Below are 23,850 nucleotides of genomic sequence, written 5' to 3' on the forward strand. Positions count from 1 at the left end.
AAGGCTTTCACAAGAAATTTGCGTTCTACTGCTGTAGGCTGTAGCCTCAAGCTAGCTAGTGCGAAGACGAGACTGACGCTCCTCGAGCTCCGAGTTGTACGAACGGTTCAAAGGAGATTAAAGTTATATGGGCCCCACAATGATGTATTTATTATATCTACACCGTTCATATATTTTTAAATATCATTGTAGAGTATTATCTAAAAAATGAATAATATCCAAAGATCATTTGGACCACACCACAAGTAACAACAACGAATGATTTTCTCGGTTAAATATTTCATGTGGTCCACTTGATAGTTAGATCTGTCTTATTTTTCGTCTCAAGCCTAAAAACGAGCTCACCAAATGGATGGACGGTTTGGATATAACACATACCTAATGATCAGGCCCACAGAACTTGCTAACGTTACACCATGCACGACACTTTCGCGCACAGCACGTAATAGCGGCTAGCGTGCTGTGCACGCCAATACATCTGTATTGTATGAATGGCTCAAATGAAATCCACATTACATGGGCCCCACAATGATGTATTTATTATATCCATACCGTTTATCCATTTTTTGTGATCATTTTAAAGCATTTGGAAAAAAAATGAATCATATCTAAAGCTCTAATGGACCACACCGAAAATAGCAGCGAGGATAATGATTTTCACCGTTAAAAAATTCGATTCATACCCAATCCGATCCGACTCGATTTCCCTGACTAAGTCGGACTCGGTTCGGGTCAAGCTAAGCATGTAACGGATCGGTACGGGTCAGGTGTCCCAGACTCGGTCCCAGATTGGATCGGGTTCGAATTAGCCTAGGCAACTTTCGAACCGAATCGAGTCGGACCAAATCTGATCCGACTCGGTCCGATGCCCACCTCTATTGAGCCCTACGGTGGTCCAGAAACTATATGGCCAAGGGCTAGAGATAAGGCCTAAAATTTAAGCATGTTTATTAATCGAGCAATCTTAAGATATGTGTATGAGAGCCCGGTGGACTGTCTTTGTATGATCTTAGAGATGGGTCCCTATTCATGCCTCAATTGCAGACTCACAAGAGTTTCAACCCAAAGTCATGGCCCATTAAGGTGCAGCCCACGGCTACCTAAATATTAGTAGGGTGACAATGGGTTGGTGTTGGGTTGGATTGAGGGAGACCCAAAACTGCCTCATTTAAGAATCGGGTCAGAATTTTGAACCATACCCAACCCATAAAAATTTGGATCAAGCGAGAGTTAGGTTCAATGCAAAATAATAATAATTTGATCCATTAGCCCAGCCCCAGCCTGTTTATCACATTGAGTTGGGTTTGGGTAGGTCATAAAAATTACGATTGAATTTTTTTCATCAATAATGTTCCAAACCGCTAATTAGCAGTGACTAACAATTTTGATGGTACAAAATAGAATGAATAAAAGTCTAAATTCAATAAGTAAAATTAAATGGTCAACATAGGTTAATTAATGCGATTTTAGTATATTTTACGTCAACAACAGCCCCAATATCTCACAATCTAGATTGCCATAAATATTAGATGGATAGCCATATATATATATATATATTTTTAAAAAAAGAGCTGTCTAAGTTGTTACTATAGTCTAGCTCAAAAGAAAACAAAAAACCTATGTAATTAATTACCCTTTCTTAAGTTTAGGTCATGTTTGGGTTCAGGTCAAGTCCATATTAGTAAGATTCAAATCAGACAAGTAACATTTAGGTCCATGTCAGGCTGAGTCAGGTCGATTTTGAGATGACCCAAACTCAACTTGTTTAGTAATTCTTGCTGAACTTATCAACCCAGATTTGCCCGGGGGTCCAGACTTGCCCATGGGTCTATATTTTAGACCCTGACCCACTACACACATTTGGTCTTCCTGACCCATTTGCACCCCTGACTATTAGTTTTGCTCTCAAATGCCTATCGTTAGAGTAGATTAAGATATGCTTAGGACGTCCGTATATTATAGATATAGGTACAACTGTATAAGATACAGACCTCAGCTTATTCTAGTCTACTCTAACACCTACAATGCCTTTAAAATAAAATACCAACTCATCTTGATTAGGTAGCAGCTCCTTCCGGTATTCTTTCCTATGAATCTTTTTTTTTTTCCTAAATGTTTTATTTCAAGAAAAAGACATGTTAATAACCGAATAGTCCTTAGTTGTATGAACACTAGGGAGGTGTTTGGAGGATGGGATTAGATGGGTTTAAGTGGGATAAGATTAGCAAAACCTAATAATTACATTGTGGGATTGTCATGTAATCTCGTGGCGTGGACGCCATCCGAGTTCGTGTTGGGAAGAGAAGATGTATGGAATGGAAACGGATTGGCTACTCACCTTGCCATTACCAGTTGGTGCTATCTGAGCCTCACCATGATGTATGTGTTTCATCCATGCCGACCACCCATTTTTCCAGATCATTTTATTCTATGAAACCAAAAATGAGTTTGATCCAAATCTCAAGTGGACCGCACAGTGTTGATTGAACGCCCACCATTAAAACAATTTTGGGAGCCACAAAAGTTTACGATCAAGTTAATAACTATTTTTCCCCTTCATCCAAGTCTTTATCACCTAATCAACAGGTTAGATGTCAAATAACCATTACAGTTGGCCCTAGGAGATTTTTAATGGTGTAATTCAATCACTACTGTTTTCCCATGGTGTGGTCCAACTGAGACTTATATCCACCTCAATTTTGTGATTGAGCCCTAAAATTATATTTCAAAATGGATGGACAGCATGGGTAAACCACATACATCATAACGGGCCCCACATAGCACCGACCAACAGGCATACAAAAACCAAAGTTAGATCACAGATATCCCCTACTCTGGCGCAAATTCGAATAAAGGGCTTCACAACCCCTGTAAGTCCCGAACATGACCTTGCGAATGATCCGTGGGATATTAAAATCCACTCCCACCAAGTCCCCTTTAAAGCCATGCGCCAAACGCCCCTAGGGTTACTTGAACCAAATGATCCATGAGATATTAAAATCCACTCCCTCCTGGTCCCCTTTAAAGCCATGCGCCAAACGCCCCTAGGGCTACTTGAACCGGAATCTAGGTGGGGCCCACTTTGATGTTGGTGAGAAATCCACCCCGTTAATTATTTTTTCAAGCTCATTTTAGGGCACATAACCCAAAATGAAGTGGATCCAAGACCCAAATGGATCACACCAGAGTGAAAACTGGGGAAAGAAATGTCTACCATTGAAACCTTCCAGGGGTCCATGTTGATGTTTATGTGCCATCCAAACCGTTTATAAGGTCGTTACCACTGGGATGAATTGAAAAAAAAAGAAAAAAAATCTTAACCTGAAAAAAAAATTATGTGACCATGCAAATATTTCAACGGTGGGCTACTCTTTCCTCTGGCGTGACCCACTTGGTTCTTGGATCCAGCTTATTTTTGGCCAAATGTCCTAAAATGAGCTCTCAAAGCGGATGGACGGGGTGGATTTCTCACAAACATCACTGTGGGCTCCACCTAGATTCCCAGTGCAGGAACTTCCTGCCAAAACCGCCGGAAATCCGCGTCCACTTGAACCAACGTCTAGCATTCATTGTCTGTAAAAGTGTGGCCAGATCATCCTGCTTTTGTGTCATGTCAGGTATAGTGGGGACCACCTATTGAACAACTTAGATTTTTTTATTTGTGTTGAATATTCATATCTGTGCAAATGCATCCACGCAGAACGATAGGATCGACCGGGTATAAGACACACCAAAGACATGACTTTTGCTGATGGAGTGGCGCATGGGAGGAATGACTTCATAGAGAAGGGTTAGAGCATTGGGTTAGCTCTGCACCATTAAAAAATGGTGTTGACTCATCCTTTTATATGTGGCACTAATCCTATAGCTATCTAGAAAATCCAAATTATATGTCCTGCTGTGGCTGGAACATACCTCTAACATCACCAAATGGACGGTTAAAATTAAAATAATGAGTAATCCAAATTTTGAGAGAAAAATAATATGGTCAATATTGCCATCTCAATGTAAGTTTCTGTTACGGGCCATGCCATGTGTACGTTGGAAGGAACCACTTTTTTTTTTTTCACATCAATTTGGTAGTGACCCCTCAAGTGTATGGATGATCAATGCTAGAAAAGCTCTATGACCCCACAATGATATACGTTCTTTATCCACACTGTCTATTCATTTTGCTAGCTCATGCATGAGCTAAAAAAATGAGGTAAATCCAAATCTCAAGTAGACCACACCACAGTAAACACTGTTAACCGATAGAATTCAATCACTCTTTGTTTACCTTCCGAGCAAGCTGATAGTTTTGTTTTACTTTCATCCTGTTGTGTATCCTTATTATGAGGCTCATAGCAAATAAACATTAGTCTTTTTAACTGTGCATTTCATCACCACTCCCATTGTCTCATGTGATATGATTGACCCGAGATATTTCGATCGGCCTATATTTTGCTCATGCTCTAAAATGAACCAACTCAAGCTGATAGTTTCGTTTTCCTTTCATCCGGTTGTGTAACCTTATTATGAGGTTGATAGCAAATAAACATCACAGGCGGCCTTTAGGAGGTTTTTAACAGTGCATTCCATCACCACTACCACTGTCTCATGTGATATGACTGACCTGAGATATCTGCCTCATTTTTGGCTCATGCTCTAAAATGAACTAGCCAAATGAGTGGACAGTAGGGATAAAACACATGCATTATGGTGGAGCCATGGAGCTTTTTCAGCACCAACCTCGGTATGGAAAAGGTCACTACAAATCCAAATCAATTTTTTAAATGGTGCAGAATTATTATTAGAGTCCAGAGCAAGTAACTCCCATGTGGCAGTCGATTAGGGTAAATTATCCAGCGTCTTTATACGAGAGTTTGCATAGTGCCATTTTTGTGATGTCATGCTTGTAAGGGGAGAGCCCAAGCGCTTAAATTAATTAAGCATTCTTTGTTGTTTTTCTAGTCTCTGCCCAATATAATGTATTATATATGGATAATATTTTAAAGCTCTCTTCTTTTGCTTGATGTACATGACATCCCGTGATTAATTGTTCATTGAATGATTGAACTTTTAATAATTATGTGTAGATTATATATATAATATATATAGGACTGGAGGATTGACACCTCCTGCTTTCTCACTAGAATATATTTAGCAGGAGTGGTGTTACGGATAATGTTTTGATTAAAAATATTTTAAATAAAAAAATATAAATAAATAAATGTTTGAAAAAACAATTTGATTTTTTGTGTTTGGGAATAACCTCATATTGAAAATGATCTATTTGCCTGTAACCTGTAAGCGGTCTCAATTACTTTGAAAATGGGTGAATTATGCTTTAAAGACAATATAATCTCACGTGCTTTGGCTCATCCTTAATATTTTCAGTTTATTTTCTTATATTATACTGTAATTATATACTTGTAATTTGAGAATATTAAATTTTCAACAACAGGATGAGGGATGCATGCCTCCCTCTTTCTCCCGAGCATCCACCATGGTTCTCACTATCATGCATTACATTGTGTGAACCTTGCAATGCACTTAGAGAGGGAGAGAGAGAGAGGAGGGAAGGGGAGAGATTGATAGAAGAGTCATTATGTTGTGTGCTACATATTCAAATGAAAATTAAAATGCCCTAACTTGATTAGCATTTTATTCCACCGTTTCCATTGATGTTACTTGAGTTTTAAATGTACTTCATTTTTTAACTAACTTCTTATTATAAGCCGGTGCAATAGGTGGATAGATTGGATATCACATGGACATCAGGCCCTACCATGCTCTCGCTACACGTTTTCTCATGTTGGTGTGTGGGTTAAGGGATACATGCTAAAGTCCAGAACCAGTATGTATCATCCATGAACAATACAGGTATAATACGGGTGTGTCGGCCTGTGTTGGCCCAAAACAGGCTCATACAGGGTGATGCATGGTAATACATAATGGTATTGATGGTGAATGATACACTATCTAGCACTCCCATTTTAAACTTTGCTTCTTCTTTGTTTTTTTTTTTAAAACTTTTCTGCACACATGCACCCATTTAAACCCTCAATGTTGAAATGCACTCTATCTATCAGTAGGCCATGAATTGGGATCTATTTTAAACTTTGCTATATAAAGGGACTAATTGGCATCTGTGCAAGATCATTCTTATCACAGGGATTGCACTGTGAAAAATTCCTCAGCCCTAAAATCATATTCCACGGAGTGCACCCCGAAATGGAGGGTTAAAAGACCACCAATGACCCAGGTCCTATGTACATGTGTCACCCAACCACCCATCCTCCTGCCCCAGTGACTATCACATCAGGGAAGACAGGGGCCTGCTTGTCCAAATTTGTAAAGAAGGACCACATAGCTCTTGAAATTTGACTGGATCACGTGCCATTGTTAGAGGTTGGACAACCAAAATATACTAGAGTATGAAACCTACACCTTCAACCTAACACTTGACTCAGTCAAACCCCACCACATCCTAACACCACTGAGTTGCATGGTGACTATGTGGTGTTGGGTTCTTCATGTAATCTGAAGCTGGATGGGAGCCCACCTGACATTTGCAATGTGATGGTTGCTTGGGTACCGAAGATTTACACGTGATTGTACATTAACTCAATTTAATCACTGGAATTGTGGGACCCATTATACATATGTCGTCTAGTAAATCTAATTGATTGATTAATGATCACTGTACTTTACTTCATGTAGACAATATCAGTAACGTTTAATTTGCCTTTAATCTTATTTTTTATGAGCAAACAAAATATACTGAAGTTAATTGTTACTTTGTTCAAGAAAATTTCAGTTCGAAATTATTTCATTCCTGCGAGTGGTGTCTTAAGATCAAATTGTAGATATTCTCACTAAGACTATGATGAATGCTTGCTACTCTTATCTTATTTGCAAATTGTTATTGGTTTATCCACCTCATCAATTTGAGGGGATGATAACAAATGATTAATTGTCATGTAAATTTAAATATTAGCATACTTTTGTGTATAGGGAGATTCTTTTCTACATATAGGATGTATATATGTATAAATGCTTTATTAAAAGTGTAGTAAATTTTTTTTTTCTATACATGAAAGTAAATTAAGTGTAATATTTAAATGACTTGCTATCACTTACGTGTTTGAATGAAAAATAATAAAAATATAAATAACTACTTATACGCCTGCTTTACATGCTTTAAAAAAATAAGAATCTTTATTTCTCTCTCGTTCTTAGTGTTAAAGTGATAAATAAAAATTAAAATAATTTAACCTATCACACTTACTTCTCTGCACACGATTTCATGCGCACCTCTATTCACCTCTTACCTATTTAAATCCAACATAGCTAACTTAAGGTCCACCAGTATGATCAAATCCAAATAACCCAACAATAAGATGGATTTGGTCAATTTAGACCATTGATCAAGCAAGGTCCACCTCATTAAAAATCTTACATGGCTCAGAAAAAGATATTAAAAAATGGGCTGTTATTCAGAAAAGTTCAAGTTAGACATTTATTATTATTATTATTTAATATTAATTTCAATTTTTAGTGATCCAAATTGTGGAGATGATCTTCCAAACGCAATCGATGATATCACAAGAACTTTTCATATTAAAAAATTTCAACCATTCCCTGTGTTGCTAGTTCAGACGGTTTCTATGTTTTCTCTCAACGCCTTCATTTGTTTTCTATGTTTTCTGCTATGATACAAGCAGGCTCAAATATAGACAATCCAGGATGAATTACTTCAGATAAACGGTCCACATCTCCAAACCATGCACCTTACATGCACAAGAAAGCTCATCTGGGCAAAATCCCCATCATGAGCTTAATAACTCCTCCTGAGCTACTTTTGCGTGTATCACCAACCAGTGGCCCACATACTCGTTACCACCGTAAGTAAGAAACCCGTTTGCTTGGACCCGACAATGTGGGACCCATCGTGATGTACGTGTTTTATCCACGCCATCCATCCACTGTGACATCTCATTTTAGGCTCATGTGGACCACACCACGGGAAATAGTGGGGATTGTACGCCACCGTTGAAAACTTTCTAAGGGCCGTTGAAGTTTTGGATTAAGCTAATATTTGTGTTTCCCCTTCACCCCCTTCATTCAGGAATGTGTGACCCTTTTAACCTTAGGAAGGTTTTAACGGTGGCGTCATCATCGCCTTCAATTTTTCCAATCGTGTGGTGCACTCGAGCCTTGGATCTTTCTATTTTTAGTTCATACCCCAAGATGAACTCGTAAAACGGATGGATGGGGTGGATAAAACAAATATATCACGGTGGGCCCCACATATCCATGGTGCCGGCGTTACGTAAGCCATTATTCCATTATCACTCTTGAGTGGTGATAATCACCTTTGATTATTAGAGTTGAATGCGAGCCATTGAAAATTTTCTTTTCAATGTTATAAATTCACATTCAGATCCACTTGAGCACGATCATGGACGGTACCGATCATAGTACCACTAGCATGTGGACCCCTGTTTGCGGCGACAGACGCTGGAATCTGAGTCGCGACAGACGGACGCGGATTACCTGCGGGAGCCTTTAGCAGGAAGTTCCCGCGCAAGGATGCTGGGTGGGTCTCACAGAGATTTTTTTAAAGAAATCCACCCCGTCCACCCGTTTTTTGAGATCATTTTAGTAGGTGAGGAAAAAATTAGGTGTATCCAACACTCAAGTTGGCCGCACGTGAGTAAACAGTAGACATTCAGTGAGCACCGTTGAAGCATTCTTATGGCCATAAATTTTTTATATCAGGCTATATTTATGGTTTTTTCACTTCATCCCAATGGGAATGACCTTATAAACTGTTTGGATATCATATAAACATAAGGTGGAGCCCAGGAAGGTTTCAACGGTAGGAATTTCTTTCCCCAATTTTCCCACTCGTGTGACCCACTTGAGTTTTGTATCAATCTTATTTTTTATCGTACGTCTTAAAATGATCTTCAAAACGGATGGACAGAATGGATTTCTCACATACATTGCAGTGGGCCCCACCCATCGTCCTTGGTCAGGAACTTCATGCGGGAGGCTTTAGCAGGAAATCCGCGTTCGCGACAGACGCAAAAAAATGAACTCATGCCTGTTTGCTTCCTAATCCTGCCAGTAAAGAATCAAACACAGAAAAGGGAAAAAAGCTTATAAAAAAACGCGGAGAAATATAAGCAGATATCCTCAATGACTCTTCATCCACCTCTCTTCTCCTTTTCTTCTACTCTTCCGAATATACCCTCGAATCTCACAATTCTCTTCCAAAAACACCCTTGACCTTTTCCCCCTTTTCTACAACCTCTCGTAGCTTCAATTGCTGGAAGAGAAAAATCAGATGAGATTTCTAAAACGGATTGCGGGTATTCTAGGGTTATTGAAGGACGAAAATCACGACCCGAGCGATGAAGACAACAACAACAACAACAACAACGACAGCAGCGGCGATCATGCTGACAAGGAACAGACACGTCGTCGCCGGCCCACCAAAGGTTTCAGCGTGCAGGTCCCTGTCTCCGTTGATCGAGCTGTGGCGAGCCAGGGCCCCCTCCTTGTTCAGTGCAGTCTTGGCGATGGCGGAGTTCAGGTAACCCTCTCTCTCTATCTCGCACCTTTCCTTTCTTCTCATCGACTCCTGAATTCAATCACTGCTGTCCGTCGGTTTGAATTTTGAATGGTTACTGTAAATCTTAGGAATTGGTGTGATGTATTTGTAAACATTGTAATGCTTTAGCTCGAAGTGCAAATAGAATTTCTTGACATGGAAAATTATCCTTTTTGTGAGGGACGATGCTGTTCCGAATTATGTCTAGGTCTTTTTCCCCCTTTTGATTGAATTGTTTGGGGATTGGAGATTTTCCTTGTCTGTTTGCCTACCAGCCATGTCAGTAATCATGCTTCAAATTGGTGATATGGGGAGTAAGAGCGACAATGGTAGTCCCATTGACTATTTACGTGATTTTTGTAGTATTCAGAGTGTTCTTTTTTCCATCCTTTAATTATCTGTGATTTTGTTATATTCCTGCAATGATAGTCTCACGGGGTTTGCCGTTTGGTTTGATTTGGGTTTCCAGTTTCTTGGTTGGTTCTGCCAACTTAATATGTGGTCCTGATTTGTGAAGCTTGTGCACTCAAATTCATTAAGTTCTTATACTTGATTCATTCGATCCCTGAATGATTTGTTCTACTTTGCAATTTCCAATTCATGTCTCCTAAAGCGGAAGCCGTTGACATATCTCATGGATCCAAGTCATGAGAGCTTGGTATTGGCAAGCACTATTTACAGATTCAAGGATTGGAAACTCTGAAAGAACAAGTGAATTGCTGCAAAGTTAAAGGCAGTGACTTTGCGAATTCGATTTGTGCAATTTTGAGTGGATGATGAACTGATTTGAGGTGAAGCTTGAATCATTCGATTTGCCCAATTAGCATAATTCAGCAAATTTGGAACATGGCCATGATTTTAATACACTTCATATGGGGAGTAGGGACCCTGCCCATGCTGAAACAATGTCTGATCCCTTGTATTTAAGTGTAGAATCTGTGCTCCGCGCTCCCTCAATGTGCTGCATCATCTAGGTTTTGCCAAATTCTTTCATTAGATGTCTTACATTTTCCTAGCGACTACTACAAATCTCGCACTCCAAATTAAAATACTTCATGGCTTAGTAGAGGATTAAGGAAAATAGGCATGTCATTAAAAAGTCATTGATGAATCCAAATGTTTGAAACCCTTGGTAATTACCTTCATGAGCTAAACTGAAGATAATAACTTTGTTTCAGCCTATCATTTGAGTATTTCTCTAGGGTGCACGAGCCTTGACAATTAGGTTAAAAATATTAAAAGTAGAAGGTGAAAAGGTATTGAAGGGAGGACATTCAAGAAGACTAATGGTTTGGGCTTGTAGAATTGCAGCCATTGCCGGTTTCACAAGATAAACGACCGACATAGGGTACTGTCTTTTTCAAAGGCAACATAGGGTAATTTTGAGGAAGCTAGTTGGTTGCGTTCCATTTCCATATACCAGTGGTTTTTTTTTTTTGGAAAGATAATGAACTTTTATTAAAAAACACCAAGATGGCACAAGGAGAAATACAACCCGAGCTAAACGAAGACTCTACAATCTTTTACAACAACTAAGAGGCCCATTCTACTATACACATCATCGCCTTTCTAAAGCCTAAATCCAATCTCCACACTATCCTTTCTTGCTTCCCCATTCCCACACTATATCAAGAAAGAACCTCTATAGACTCCGGCATTACTCATGACATTTTGAACATATTTAGCATGCTATGCCTAACCTCGCACGTGAACTGGCAATGAGTGAATAGATGATCCACTGATTCTGAATTTTCCATACACATTATGTATATGTTGGGGGTGATTGTTTCTCTTTTCTAGAGATTGTCAATGGTTGGGACCTTCCTTCCCACTAACCATGCAAAAGCTGCAATTTTCAGAGGGACATCATTCCGCCACACAAATGATGTGTGCGCATGACTATTGGCACTTCAGGAGACGAAGGGGATAATAATTAGGTGGAATTGTAAGATGAAGTTGGGATGTGTTGTAGGCTGGTATGTAACATTGAAATCTTGGGTGAATCTATTGTTATTGAAGAATTGCACTTATGAGCACTTATATAAAAGAAAGATGGTTACGAGTCCAATTGGTTTAGTCTGGTGTTTTAGGAGACTGTGGGTGATCTTTATTTATTTATTTTGAATTGAAGGGTCAAGGTTTGTTAATGGTTGGTAGCTTAGCTAAGATGTATGTGGCGGTGGGTAGTAACCTGTTAGAAGTTTGGAAAGTTTGGGTGAATACATTGATATGGAAGAAATGCTTTTATGTGCAGCATAGTTTGTACCTGTTCTGTTGCTACTTTGCTTCACACTTCAGGTAACTATAGTTTATACTTTTCCTGTAGCAGAACAGACTTCCAGCATACTGGTCCTTATCTTCTATAAATATCCATAACATGCAGGGATGTGGAGTTGATAGGGATCAAGTTTCAATTTCTGCTGGTTGTCCTGTTACTTTTGTGGAAGTTCTTTAGAGTATGTTTGGGTATTTCTTCCTTTTATGGCAGATGATGTGCTTGGAATTTTCTTCCATCTGTATAACTTCTGGACCCACAAGCTCCTGTTCTGGATGTAGTTGCCAAAACACAGGGCCCCCTGATTACCAAGCCGAAGTAACATACCTTCTTGGCACATTAACCCACATGCTATAGGAATTCTCCTAGGGTGCTTTTGAAGCATTTAAACTTTCACAAATAAATTGCACTCTGGTTTTAAACAAATTCTTACTAAAAGTTATCTTCCTTTCTCTTTATCTCAAAGAAGATGGGTATTGAGTCTCAGTGATTGTTTGGATCTGAAGGGCTGCTTCATGTGTTGAGGATTTCAGTGTTGATCAGTTGATCAATGAGTTCTTGTGGATGGTTATTTCTGCTTCTTTAGGTGCTTGGGGAAAGGCAATCCTTTGTATTTCTTTCTTTGTTGAAGCAAATTAGCATCTTATTCAAGGTGGTGGCATCCAATAATCTCTTGGATTGCTGTGATGGTCTTACCATGTTCCCTTTATGCATGTTGATAACATGGCAGGAAGGGATGGTGCGTTCTTTTATTGTTGTTATCTTTGTAACTAAGAAATGTGGAATAACTTGCATAATATGAATAGACGATCTGGTCAGAAGATAAATCTGTCAGAAAGTTCTGTTGGATAAATATTCCTGCCTAGCTAGCGTATCATATTGGTTCATTTATGGTTCGTTGAGTGGTTTTAAGCATATAGACGACACAACATATGCGTGATGACTAGCAACCCAATGATTGAGATAGTTGCAGCAGGGTTGGCGGTTTGCTCTCATTGTTGAATCTGTATGTACCCTTCATGTTTCTTAAAGTTTCCAATCTTCTTAGCTAATACAATATAGGTTTTCTAGAAACCTTTTCCACTAAGTTGTTGAATCTAGGAAAAGACCTCATTGGGTGGGTTGGGAGGATGTCTACAACCCTATTATTATAGGAGGAATGTTATTAGTTTCCCATCTTGGATGCAACTTGTTTGGCAGCTAGTGGATCCTCGGGGGTGTGGTCGCCTCTGTGTCATCAGAATTTGTAAGATGATGAGTTCAACTCCTTGAAAGAATTCATCTTTTTAGCCCGTCGAATGGGGAGTAGGATAGAATTATCTGGGGTAAGGAAAGCTTAGGATGATTTACGGTTACCTCCATTTATAAGTCGCTTTGCCCTCAGTTAGGTGAGGGTTGAGTTCCGACGACCATGTTGTGGCATTATGGGACCTTTCACTAGGGTGGTTGGATTGCATCCCATCTTCTTTCAAGGTGCATTGGTCCATGCCTGCGTTGGTGGAAAGTGTTTTGGAGGCGGGTCACAGGGTGTCTATTGGGGATCAAGCTTGGAGGGAATGGAGGTTGGTGCTCCTTGTGACTCTGTGGTTTTTTTTTTTTTCCCCGGGGGGGTGGGCTTCTTGTATTTCCAGTTTGAAAGATTACATATTGCATTTTGCTTGTTAGGGTTGTAAGCTTTTGGGCGCCAGGGTCGGCTATTATACTCTGATTTTAATACGTGCCTTAGATTTGGTAACAAAAAATGAGGAATGGTTGCTATGGATTGTGATATGATATTTTGGTGGTTCCGTATAGCAAAACAAACAAAGCAATCATTCTAGCTGTTGGAGAAGGGGATAATCATTGTTTGTTTGTGTCATTTTTCTATGATTTGAAACCTGCTTACTAACTTCAGAAGTTCAAGTGGAACATTCTACTCTTGCTAGAAATTGGTAAGAATGCCATGGTGGTATAGGCCCAAGTCCCAACATGTGCTGAGTTTTGGGCTCGTTGCTAGTTTTGGGGGTTATGTTTGAGAGGCTACCATTTACTATTTTTGAAAGATAGAGGTGCCGACTTTGAAGAGAGGGTTCCAAAATGGCCATTACCAATCTGTGAAATCTTTGTGGTAGTGTTGTTGCTGTATTAGATAAGATTAGATTGATTTGAAGTTTCAATCTAATATTTAGAAAATCTTAATTAACGATTCATAAGGATTTGAGGTGTATTTTAAGGTATATAAAAGGCGTTGTTCTAGCAGGGAGAAGCCCTTGCATTTTTTAAAGTTTTGTGAGCCTTTTTTGTGTGAAATATTTGTAAGAAGCATAGAAGTTTCAATTTCAATAAAGTTGTTTATCCCTCTCTAATTATTCCTATGGGTGCATTATTCATTTATGGTTCGAGTATCAAAATCTCACTGATTCGATAACCAAAATGTTTTTCACAGTGCTTGAGTGTTATCAATCATTACCCAACACATGATACTCGATTTTTAGACTTTTAGATGCTAGTCTGCTGCTTGGCATGGTGTTCCAAAACAGTAACGGTGGCCGTAACTGCCACCGTGGTTACCGTTATGATACGGGCCGTAATGGCCGTTACAACTCTCTTTTATTTTTTGAAAAAACTGTTACAGGGCCTTTATGGCCTTTTTTTTTTTTGTAACGCCCGTTACAGCCATTTTGACCCTGTAATGCTTAACGGTTATGACTGTTACCGTTATGTAACCGATTTTGAATACCTTGCTGCTTAGAGACTTTCCCCTGTCATGGAGGTTTCTTCTCCCCGTTAAGCGCTAAGATTTTCATTAATGGATGGGGAATCCTTCCAAGAGAGGTTTGATGCAGTCCCTATGCAAGATTATTTTCACAGCCAATTTGCTTACGTGGGATGCAATTGCAGCATCTAGAGCAGAAGTCTCCTTTGTGTGAATGGTTATGCAAGATTATTTTCACAGCCAATTTGCTTACGTGGGATGCAATTGCAGCATCTAGAGCAGAAGTCTCAAATCATAACCTCTTGGCCCCCCCCTATTTATGTTCTTTCTTTGGCTATGGAGAAGCAATGGTGCATTTTTTACGAGTTCCAATATGCTTACACCAGATAGCTGAGTTTACTAATTTGTGTTTTTGGGCTGTAAGCATAGTTGTCAAATCACTAGGCTTACTTGAGGTGAGCACCCCTCTTATTGGCTAAAGTGCCTACCTGAGTGGTCAACATCTAAATCAAAGAACATAAATAGTTATAAATAATTTTATCATATATAAGATATGCTTATATTTTGTGTGAGTGATAATCAACATACTCTGTTCTTTTGAGCATATATGCCCCAATATGTTAGCTGCTATACATACAGATACAAGACTGAAGAAGCTCACGTTGAACTTTGTAAATTCCACTCAATAGCTTCTATATGATGCACAATGCATTTTGAAAAAAATGCCATAAATGAATGACTGTGGCAATTGCCAATCGTGCACTGTAGTTTTCCCTGGATATTTTACAAGCTTAGCTAGCTGACTCCAAATAGCTGGGACAAGGCTATGTTATTGATGATGATGAATATCCAAGTGGATCCAATGCCTGTGAAGCATGGAATTACCATGTGCACGCAGTATTTACCATACACATGGTGCACGCGGATGAGAGACTAGGAGCATCCATGATATGGCTCCACCATCAATAGGTAATGACTGAACATCAATTAATTAAACAATCGCAATTCTTAGTAACTGAATGCGAGCAATTGCTTGCTTTCTTTTGCTAGTGTTCATTTGTATGCCACTGACCGAATCATTATAGGCATCCAATCATAGTGTTTAAAAAAATAAATTAAAAACTGATCTTTTTTATTATCAATGGTCAATTCATTTTTGGATATATTGAATGAGCAGTTTAGATATCACTCATGTATGACATGTATGGTTAATGATACGGAGGCACAACAACTCACTTGTTACCATGAGCACTTGAAGTCCCCTATATACATGGGAGAGAGTTTTTGCACAATTAGTACTTGGAGAATGCATGTCATTGCTTAGCACATGTACATGCAGAACTATTGTGTTTGCCTTAATGCATAGACTTTCGTGCACCATATGTCAGATCTCTAGTTCGTGGGGGATAAAATCTTATTCTACGAGGTGCAGGAAGTCTTGGTAGACAATTTGAGAAAGATAGTGAGATGCTATGAGGCAATTTCGGAATTGAAGGTTAACATCCTAAAAAGTGAGCTGTTGGGGGTTCGTATGTCCAGAGATGAGGTAGAGAGGTTTGTCTTGATCTTTGGTTGTTGGGCCAAGTCCCTCCCATCAATGTATTTAGGCCTTCTGCTTTGGTTCGGAAGGCTATAAATTTGTGTGACAGGGTCATTGAAAGAGTGAAGAGGAAGCTGTTGAGGTGGAAGAGCACACATTTGCTGCTGGGCGGTAGGATCATGCTCATTAGAGCCACCTTATCGAATTTGCCTATATACTTCATGTCCTTGTTTAGATGCTTGAAGTCAGTATTGGCAAAGGTTGGAGAAGCTAAAGATGTATACCCTTTGGCAAGGGGCTGCGGAAAATCATAAGTTCCATTTGCTGGTTTAGGGAGAAGTGCGTAAACCTTACAAAGGAGGTGCAAGTATTAGGTGGCTGGAGGTTATGAATCTTGCCTTGCTCAGCAAATGTCTGTGAAGTTTTGGAACATAAGAGGGGAGCTGGTGGAATGAGGTAATTACAAGCATGGCACTAGTCATGGGGGGTGGTGGGTTAGAAAATTTTCCTTTTACAAGGTGTCTGGCCTATGGAAGTCGGTTGCTAGTTTGGCGAGTAAATTCATGGAGGGGGTTTCCTTGTCCGTTGGGTATGGGGAGAGGGTCTAGTTTTGGGATGATGTGTGGCTTGGAGAAGTTCTCTTCAAGATGTATACCTAAGGCTGGCTGGGCTTTCACTAGTGATAAACATCCTTATAGCTCGATGTTGTTTGATCTTCAGGATGGAAGCCGTGTGGGCTCCTTGTAGAAGGAATTTAACGGACAAGGAGGTGGACGATCTTACTCAGCTTCTAACTCAGTTTCATAATATTTGCATCTCGGTAGGCGAGAAGGATGCAATGATGTGGCGCAAGGAGAAGTCTGGAAAATTTTCGATTCATTCCTTCTATGGGATGATCTCTCATTCCTTGAGCGGCGAGAATGGTAGCCACATCACCTGTGCATGGCATTACAGTGCCCTGCCCAAGATTGTGGCCTTTGCTTAGTTGTTTGGAAGGAATAGGGTGCTTACTATCAATATCGATAATCTCTGAAAAAAGGTCGATGATCATTACCAACAATTATAACCCGTGTCTTCAAGATGCAGAGACGATTGATCACTTATTCATCCATTGTTCCTATGCCAAAGATGTGTGAGAAGGGTTCTTTTGCTTATTTAATGTTGCTTGGGTGGTTTTTAGGCAATATTGAGGCATTCTTTATCATGTGGCAATGGGGAGGCCTCAAGAAGGAAGTTAGAGGTGGAGGCTAGCTTTGTTGGCCGGCCTTTGGAACCTATGGGGTGAACGGAACAATTACTGCTCTAAGAATGAAAATGGGTTGGGTTTGAAGGCTTTTAGGAAGCCGAATTCTGATATGTTGGAGTGGGCTTCTTGATTCTCAGGCTTTTGTAAGGTTATTTTGGGTTCCTTTTAGGCTAGAGTGGGCGTGGGGTCTTTGGCCTTGTGGCTGGGAGTCCCTTGTTTTGTAGCTTTGGGTTTTTCTTTCTAATAAATGTCATTATCTTTTGAAAGAAAAACACAGGCACATATACATGTGTGTGACAAACAGTTCCAAAATTAGATGATACTTCTAAAGCCTGAAGATGATAAGGCCTCATCTATGATAATTATTCCTCGCTTGTGAGGGAAAAAAACCTTTTCCCCTTTCGTGTTCTGTCTAAAAAAGGAATACGGATGCCACAACCTATGCATCCGATAAGGTGCATGGGAAGTATTCCCAGTTAGGATTTGTGCCCTTGAAAGCCGAATCTAGACATGATGAACATATCTTTGTTTTGTATACGATGTTATATTATCATCATTTGTGTATTCATGCCTATATTCATGGGTTATATTTAATTGTATTTTATGCTGATTGACCATAACAGTCCATCACGGGTATCGTATTGAGCCATGTGCATATGGGCGAGCTTATGACACATAAGAGATATAGCCCAACGAACCTTGTCTATGAAAAATGAAGTTCACAAACATCATGTGCTTGGGCTAGCACGTGTGTACGATTGTCATGGAACTTGATAATTCCTAAAGCGGTGTTGCCTTGTCTCTGGCAATTTGAGTGGAGGACTCGTATTAGTACATAGGTACGCATAACATTATAGTTGGCATATTAAACATTGGATTATGTGAAGAATACTCCTAGGTCCCATTTAAGGAGCATATACTCCTTGCACCGCGTCCTATTGTCCTTAGACCTGAGTATCGATCATGGAGACTTCGTTATCTACAAACATCATGTGCTTGGGCTAGCACGTGTGTACGATTGTCGTGGAACTTGATAATTGCTAAAGTGGTGTTGCCTTGTCTCTGGCAATTTGAGTTGAGTACTCATATTAGTACATGGGTATGCATAACATTATGGTTGGCATATTAAACATTGGATGATGTGAAGAATGCTCCCAGGTCCCATATAAGGAGCATATACTCCTTGCACCACATCCTATTGTCCTTAGACCTGAGTATCGATCATGGAGACTTCGTTATCTATAAAAGCGCTTTTGGCTCTTCATGATTCTTGTGACCTACCATGACATACGCTTGTGATTAGAGCATGTGGACAGAAGCATGTTTTGTCACATAAAGTTCTAACAAGGAATCCGCTACTTAGGGTCTTGTTGTATAGATCGGTTCACCTTAGAAGAGCACTTGGAGTGACAAGCCTAGTTAGTCATGTACACGTGTCGTTTTTGTGTCAAAAGAATTCATCTGCGTAAAAATGTGTTTTTTCTGGTTTTAAGTGAACGGGTTTTCTTTTGGTCAAGTTTTGTCTCAAATGCAACAATCCGTCTTCAAAATAGTGGGAACCGTGTTTGGGACCTGAGCCCATGTGATGATATGGAGATAATCAAGTGGAAGGACCTAGGATGGTGTGAATGCCATGGGCTGGAGTTCCTGTGTGTGAAGACTTTCTCTTAAGCAAAGTGGTAGATGATGGCCCACATGCTTTCTGAAGAGGTCCAAGCCTATCAGGAACTCTATTTATAAAGTGAGACCCCAAGGATCCCAACACTAGGCTGGGACACTCCCCCCCTCCCTCTCTCTCTCTCTCTCTCTCTCTCTCATGTGTTAACACCCAAGGGCATGTGGATGTGTGAGGGGGCTGGAGTGACCATAGGGTTCATCTCCTGGAGGTTTTGAGGCCTCCTAGAACTGGTGTTGATTAGTACTTGGAGGTCAAGCTTTTGTAAGAGAGTTGTGGCTTGAAAACCTGAAGCTTTGAGGATTCATCTTCACCATTAGAGAGGTATGTGATGCATTGTTTTAGTTGCATTGATCTTTTGATTTTGATTTTTTTTTTCTCTCTCTTCTTGCTTGTATGATTGCATCCAGTCCTATGAAAGTAAACCTATGATTGAAAAACCCAACATCTATGGCCATGGTTATCATAGCCCCAAATTGAATTGCCTGTCCGCCTATCATAAAAAAAAGAAGAAGATAGAAAGAAAGGATAAAGAAAGAAAAAGAAGGCAGGTATGCCTCATTGTTTGCATCCCAAGACCAGAGTACACAAGTATACTGTCATGATAAGAGTAGGAAATAGGACTACTAGTCTTTTGAAGGGAAGCGACAGTGGATTCATGGATTCTGTTATGGTGGTGGGGAGCTGGCTGTTTCAAAATGTAGTTGAGTACTAGGAAGTGGGATTGGTGCTTGAGTAGCTTGAAGTGGGAGCGGTACTTGGGTAGAAAGGACCTGCAACTAAGCTTTGGGTCCGTCATATTCACTACATTGTTAGGTAGGAGCACCACTGCAGAATGTTCATTAGCATTGCTTTGTATTCGGAAGTGTCTTCCTTGCTTTAATGGGTGGTCTTTGATTGTTTAAAACTGAACAAGTTCAACCCTGTAAATAAAAATGGGTGCAGTTGTACATGTATCTTCTATACTCCTATGTTATAATGGTTCTTTTAATTAATAAAAGAGAGGCGAAGAGGACATCCAACCATAACTCTTAATTTCTCTTCCTTCCATCTTTCCCTTTCCCTTTTTATTGGGATTAAACCTCTCTCAGAATTGTTGTTGGGCTGTCCGAAGGATTCTGTCTCGATTTTGATGCCAGTGGCAACTGATAATCGTGCCTGGACTGCTTTTGGAGTTTTTCCTTGATGAGATTGATACTAGGGCAGTGAATGGGTGGGACTTGGGACAGGGTTGGTTCTGGTCTGGTTTTCAACTGGTCAGGCCAGGCCTTTTGGGTTGGCCAAAATTTTGATTTTGCTCAGCCTGGGTCCAGCCCATGACAGCCCTATTTGTCAGTGTTGTTAGCATTTGCAGTTTTAGGTAGCATTAAAGATGGAATCATTACAGAAGCTGAGGTTCCAACCTATGCATTAAACCACTCTCTTCAATGAGGTTAATGCCTTCGTCTCAGGAGGCAAATCCTGCTATCCAGATCAGACTATGATGACCAAAAATGACCCAGTGGGCTGGTGCTGTCTCAAACTCTATATCCGAGTCTACCCAACATACCATATTTTAATATGGAGATCTGTGTAAAAGTTCTATTCAGGTCACTACTTACGGAACACATAGCAAACATTTCCAGTCGTCTGAATTATTCTGGTAGGCCACCACATAGGTCATATCTTGAAATTAAAGGGGATTAGACTGTGGTAGCTCTCTGATCAGTGGCCTGCGAAAGAAATGGTTAGTGCAATGGCCTCTGCTGGCACATACTGAACAAATGGATGGTCAAATTTGTCCTATTGATTCCATTTTCAGTCCATAACCTTATGCATATAGTGCCTGATCAATACTCCATAACCTACTGCATGGTGAGGAGGAAATGGCATTGAACCTTTCATACAATGATCTGCATATTAGCATCCCTCTTTTAACTTCTACTGCAGTATGACACGGTTATTCCTTACCCTGTGGTGGTAAATGTTAATGAGGAAGTATATGATTCGTGGGCTGAACTTTGCAGTGCATACACTGGTTTTTAATTCTGATAAGTGGGGCCAATGGTTTGGTAATCCAAACTATTGGCCTGTTGTGTCGTACAAGGATGAGCCATGTCTCAAATCCCTCCTTGTTGGGATAATCCTAACCTTTCAATTTGTGGCCTATAGGTGGAAGTTAAGAAAGACAATAAAGGTCCGTAACAACTGAAAAAGGTGCTAGTGTTAATTGCTGGGATTTTTTAAGCTGTGTGATTTTTGTTGCATGACCTATCCACAGTGGGACAACATGCCCTAGTTAGAGAATATGGAATGCTCAAGTATCTGAAGAGATTCACACTTGAGCAGAAACTGTGGTAAGTCTGCAGTGCATACACTGGTTTTTAATTCTGATAAGTGGGGCCAATGGTTTGGTAATCCAAACTATTGGCCTGTTGTGTCGTACAAGGATGAGCCATGTCTCAAATCTCTCCTTGTTGGGATAATCCTAACCTTTCAATTTGTGGCCTATAGGTGGAAGTTAAGAAAGACAATAAAGGTCTGTAACAACTGAAAAAGGTGCTAGTGTTAGTTGCTGGGATTTTTTAAGCTGTGTGATTTTTGTTGCATGACCTATCCACAGTGGGACAACATGCCCTAGTTAGAGAATATGGAATGCTCAAGTATCTGAAGAGATTCACACTTGAGCAGAAACTGTGGTAAGTCTGCCAATCCATGTTAGTTCATGGGCGGATAAAATCATAGCACCCTTGGAAAAGGGTTTATGCTGTTTGCTCTCTTTTGATCATAAAATGATTTGCAAGCTATGACCTTTAATTTTATTTTGTTTTTCTATCAGGGTTTGAGGTGGTATGCAAAGCGCCTCAGAATAGATGAAGATGGGGATGTAGCAGATGAGTTCCTCGAGGAGGTCTTGCCAGAAGCATCTGGACCAGACGGTCAAGGAGCATTTCCAAAATTTGCAGTGAAGTACAATACACGACCAGCGAAAGTACGAAACCAGATAATAGCTGCAGATGGGAATATCCGTCATTGTGTGGAGTACAAAGGCAGATTGCAATGGGTCTAAGTAATGCTAAAGCTGGTTTTTGGGTCGTTTCTATTCTTTCGAATAATTCATATTTACCATCTTGTGGAGCAAGTTATACAAACAGTGGCTCAAACAGTGGCTCTCTCTCTCTCTCTCTCTCTCTCTCTCTCTAACTTGGTTTAATTTCTTATATGGGCCTGTTTGGATGGCATTCAAATGCCCTAGTTATTCCTCTGCACGTTTGGAAAATGCAGGTGGAGCAAATCAGTAAGACGATTCCACAGCATGTTTATGTGATTTGACCAAACACTTACTCCTGTAATAATTGGAGTGGTAATTGGACGTGCAGTGGTGTGAAGTGCGGAACTGCCAATCTGTCTTTGTTGACATCCAAACAGGCCCTTGAGAGTACAGTATGTAGTATTCTGTAGCGTGTATTGATCGAAACAGCCCTGTATTTAAATAGATGGGCACTTATTCGATAACCTCATATAGTAATTCAATGGATCATTTTAACATTGGTTTGTTTTGTTTAATATGGTGTTCACCTTGTCTGAGTTGGGAAATACTTAGTAATGATGGAACATTGTCATTCTCTGATCAAGAGCATGCATTGATAAGTGGGTCCCATTTATTTTTAGTTTCTAGTTAGCAGCTTGAATTGGGACTTGTAATTATCACCGTCTGATAATTGATGGCAGTGGCACTGTGATTAGCATCAGATGATGGTGAAGTTTCACTACTGCTGCCCCACTGAGTGGTTTTCCAAGGTTGGATTAAGAAATCTCAGGCCCTGTTTGGTTGCTGCTTAGAAATGAGCTCATCTCATTTTTGTTAACCCTTATTGGCAAAGATTAAAAACAATCTTTGTAGCCCATAATTTATATTGACTATGACATCTAGTAAATGGATGAACTCATTTTGAAGTGGCAACCAAACAGAGTCTCCCATCTATTATATGTGGGCCTTTTAAAGAGGGGGGATGATCACACCCTGAAAATAGGATTGGAAATTTGCATCAATGCGGCTGTGAGGAGAGCTGGTGCGCACATTATCTCCCATCAGTTGGAAAGGTGGCGGGAATGCATAAGCATCTCAAAAGTTTGAATTTTTAGAAGTTGATTTTGGAATGTGTGCTAAGATAACCGTCCATGATTTTTGGACGGTCGGAGACTAGCAAGAGCCTTTTCCCTCCATTGGCATGCGCTGCAGGTCTATGCCATTGGAGCCATTGATCTGGTGGTCATCATCTGGAGGAGGATTGAATGGAAGGTTGCTGGATGACTACAGAGCTCTTCGGCCAAAAATTACCCAATGCTAGATGACCTACTGAGCTACCTCTGTGTCTCTCCTTACCCAATACCAACACGAGCACTTCGTGTTACGTCTGGGACATTCATCAGGCGGTCCACACACTTGACTTTTCCAGCCTAATTTCAGACGTGGTCTGCTCATCAACTGGGACCCATGTATGTTGAATGTGGACGGTTGGTTGGTTACCTTTTCCAAACTATCCTTTTCTTCGTGTTCATCTGATGAGAACGTTAATTGACATTCACTGTGGGGCCTACCTGATAAGCCTCCCGGATCTGGTGCACGTGTCCACTGGCCCAGCTGCAGATAGCATACCTCGAATTACAAGGTATTATACGTTGCTCAGTGATCCGAACAGTTGATGGGATGGGATAGCCGTGGACGACCGTGGCCACACTTATCTCCCATGGTGAAAGGATCGTAACCATAGGATCTTTGGTCCCTTTTTCTGTTGAATTTGGAAAATTGCTGTTTATTCTTTCTTAAACAGC

General features: G+C 40.1%; 1 protein-coding gene across 1 annotated transcript; it reads left to right on the forward strand.

Moving 5' to 3' along the window:
* The first annotated feature begins 9,090 nt into the window (after positions 1-9,090).
* LOC131248172 (uncharacterized) lies at positions 9,091-22,568 on the forward strand. The gene is made up of 2 exons (XM_058248270.1): positions 9,091-9,586; positions 21,854-22,568. Exons 1-2 carry the CDS (start codon positions 9,338-9,340, stop codon positions 22,082-22,084), a joined length of 480 nt encoding a protein of 159 aa, XP_058104253.1. The 5' UTR covers positions 9,091-9,337; the 3' UTR covers positions 22,085-22,568.
* Positions 22,569-23,850: the final 1,282 nt, after the last annotated feature.

Source organism: Magnolia sinica, chromosome 6 (assembly GCF_029962835.1).
Source record: "Magnolia sinica isolate HGM2019 chromosome 6, MsV1, whole genome shotgun sequence".
Classification (NCBI taxonomy): Eukaryota; Viridiplantae; Streptophyta; class Magnoliopsida; order Magnoliales; family Magnoliaceae; genus Magnolia; species Magnolia sinica.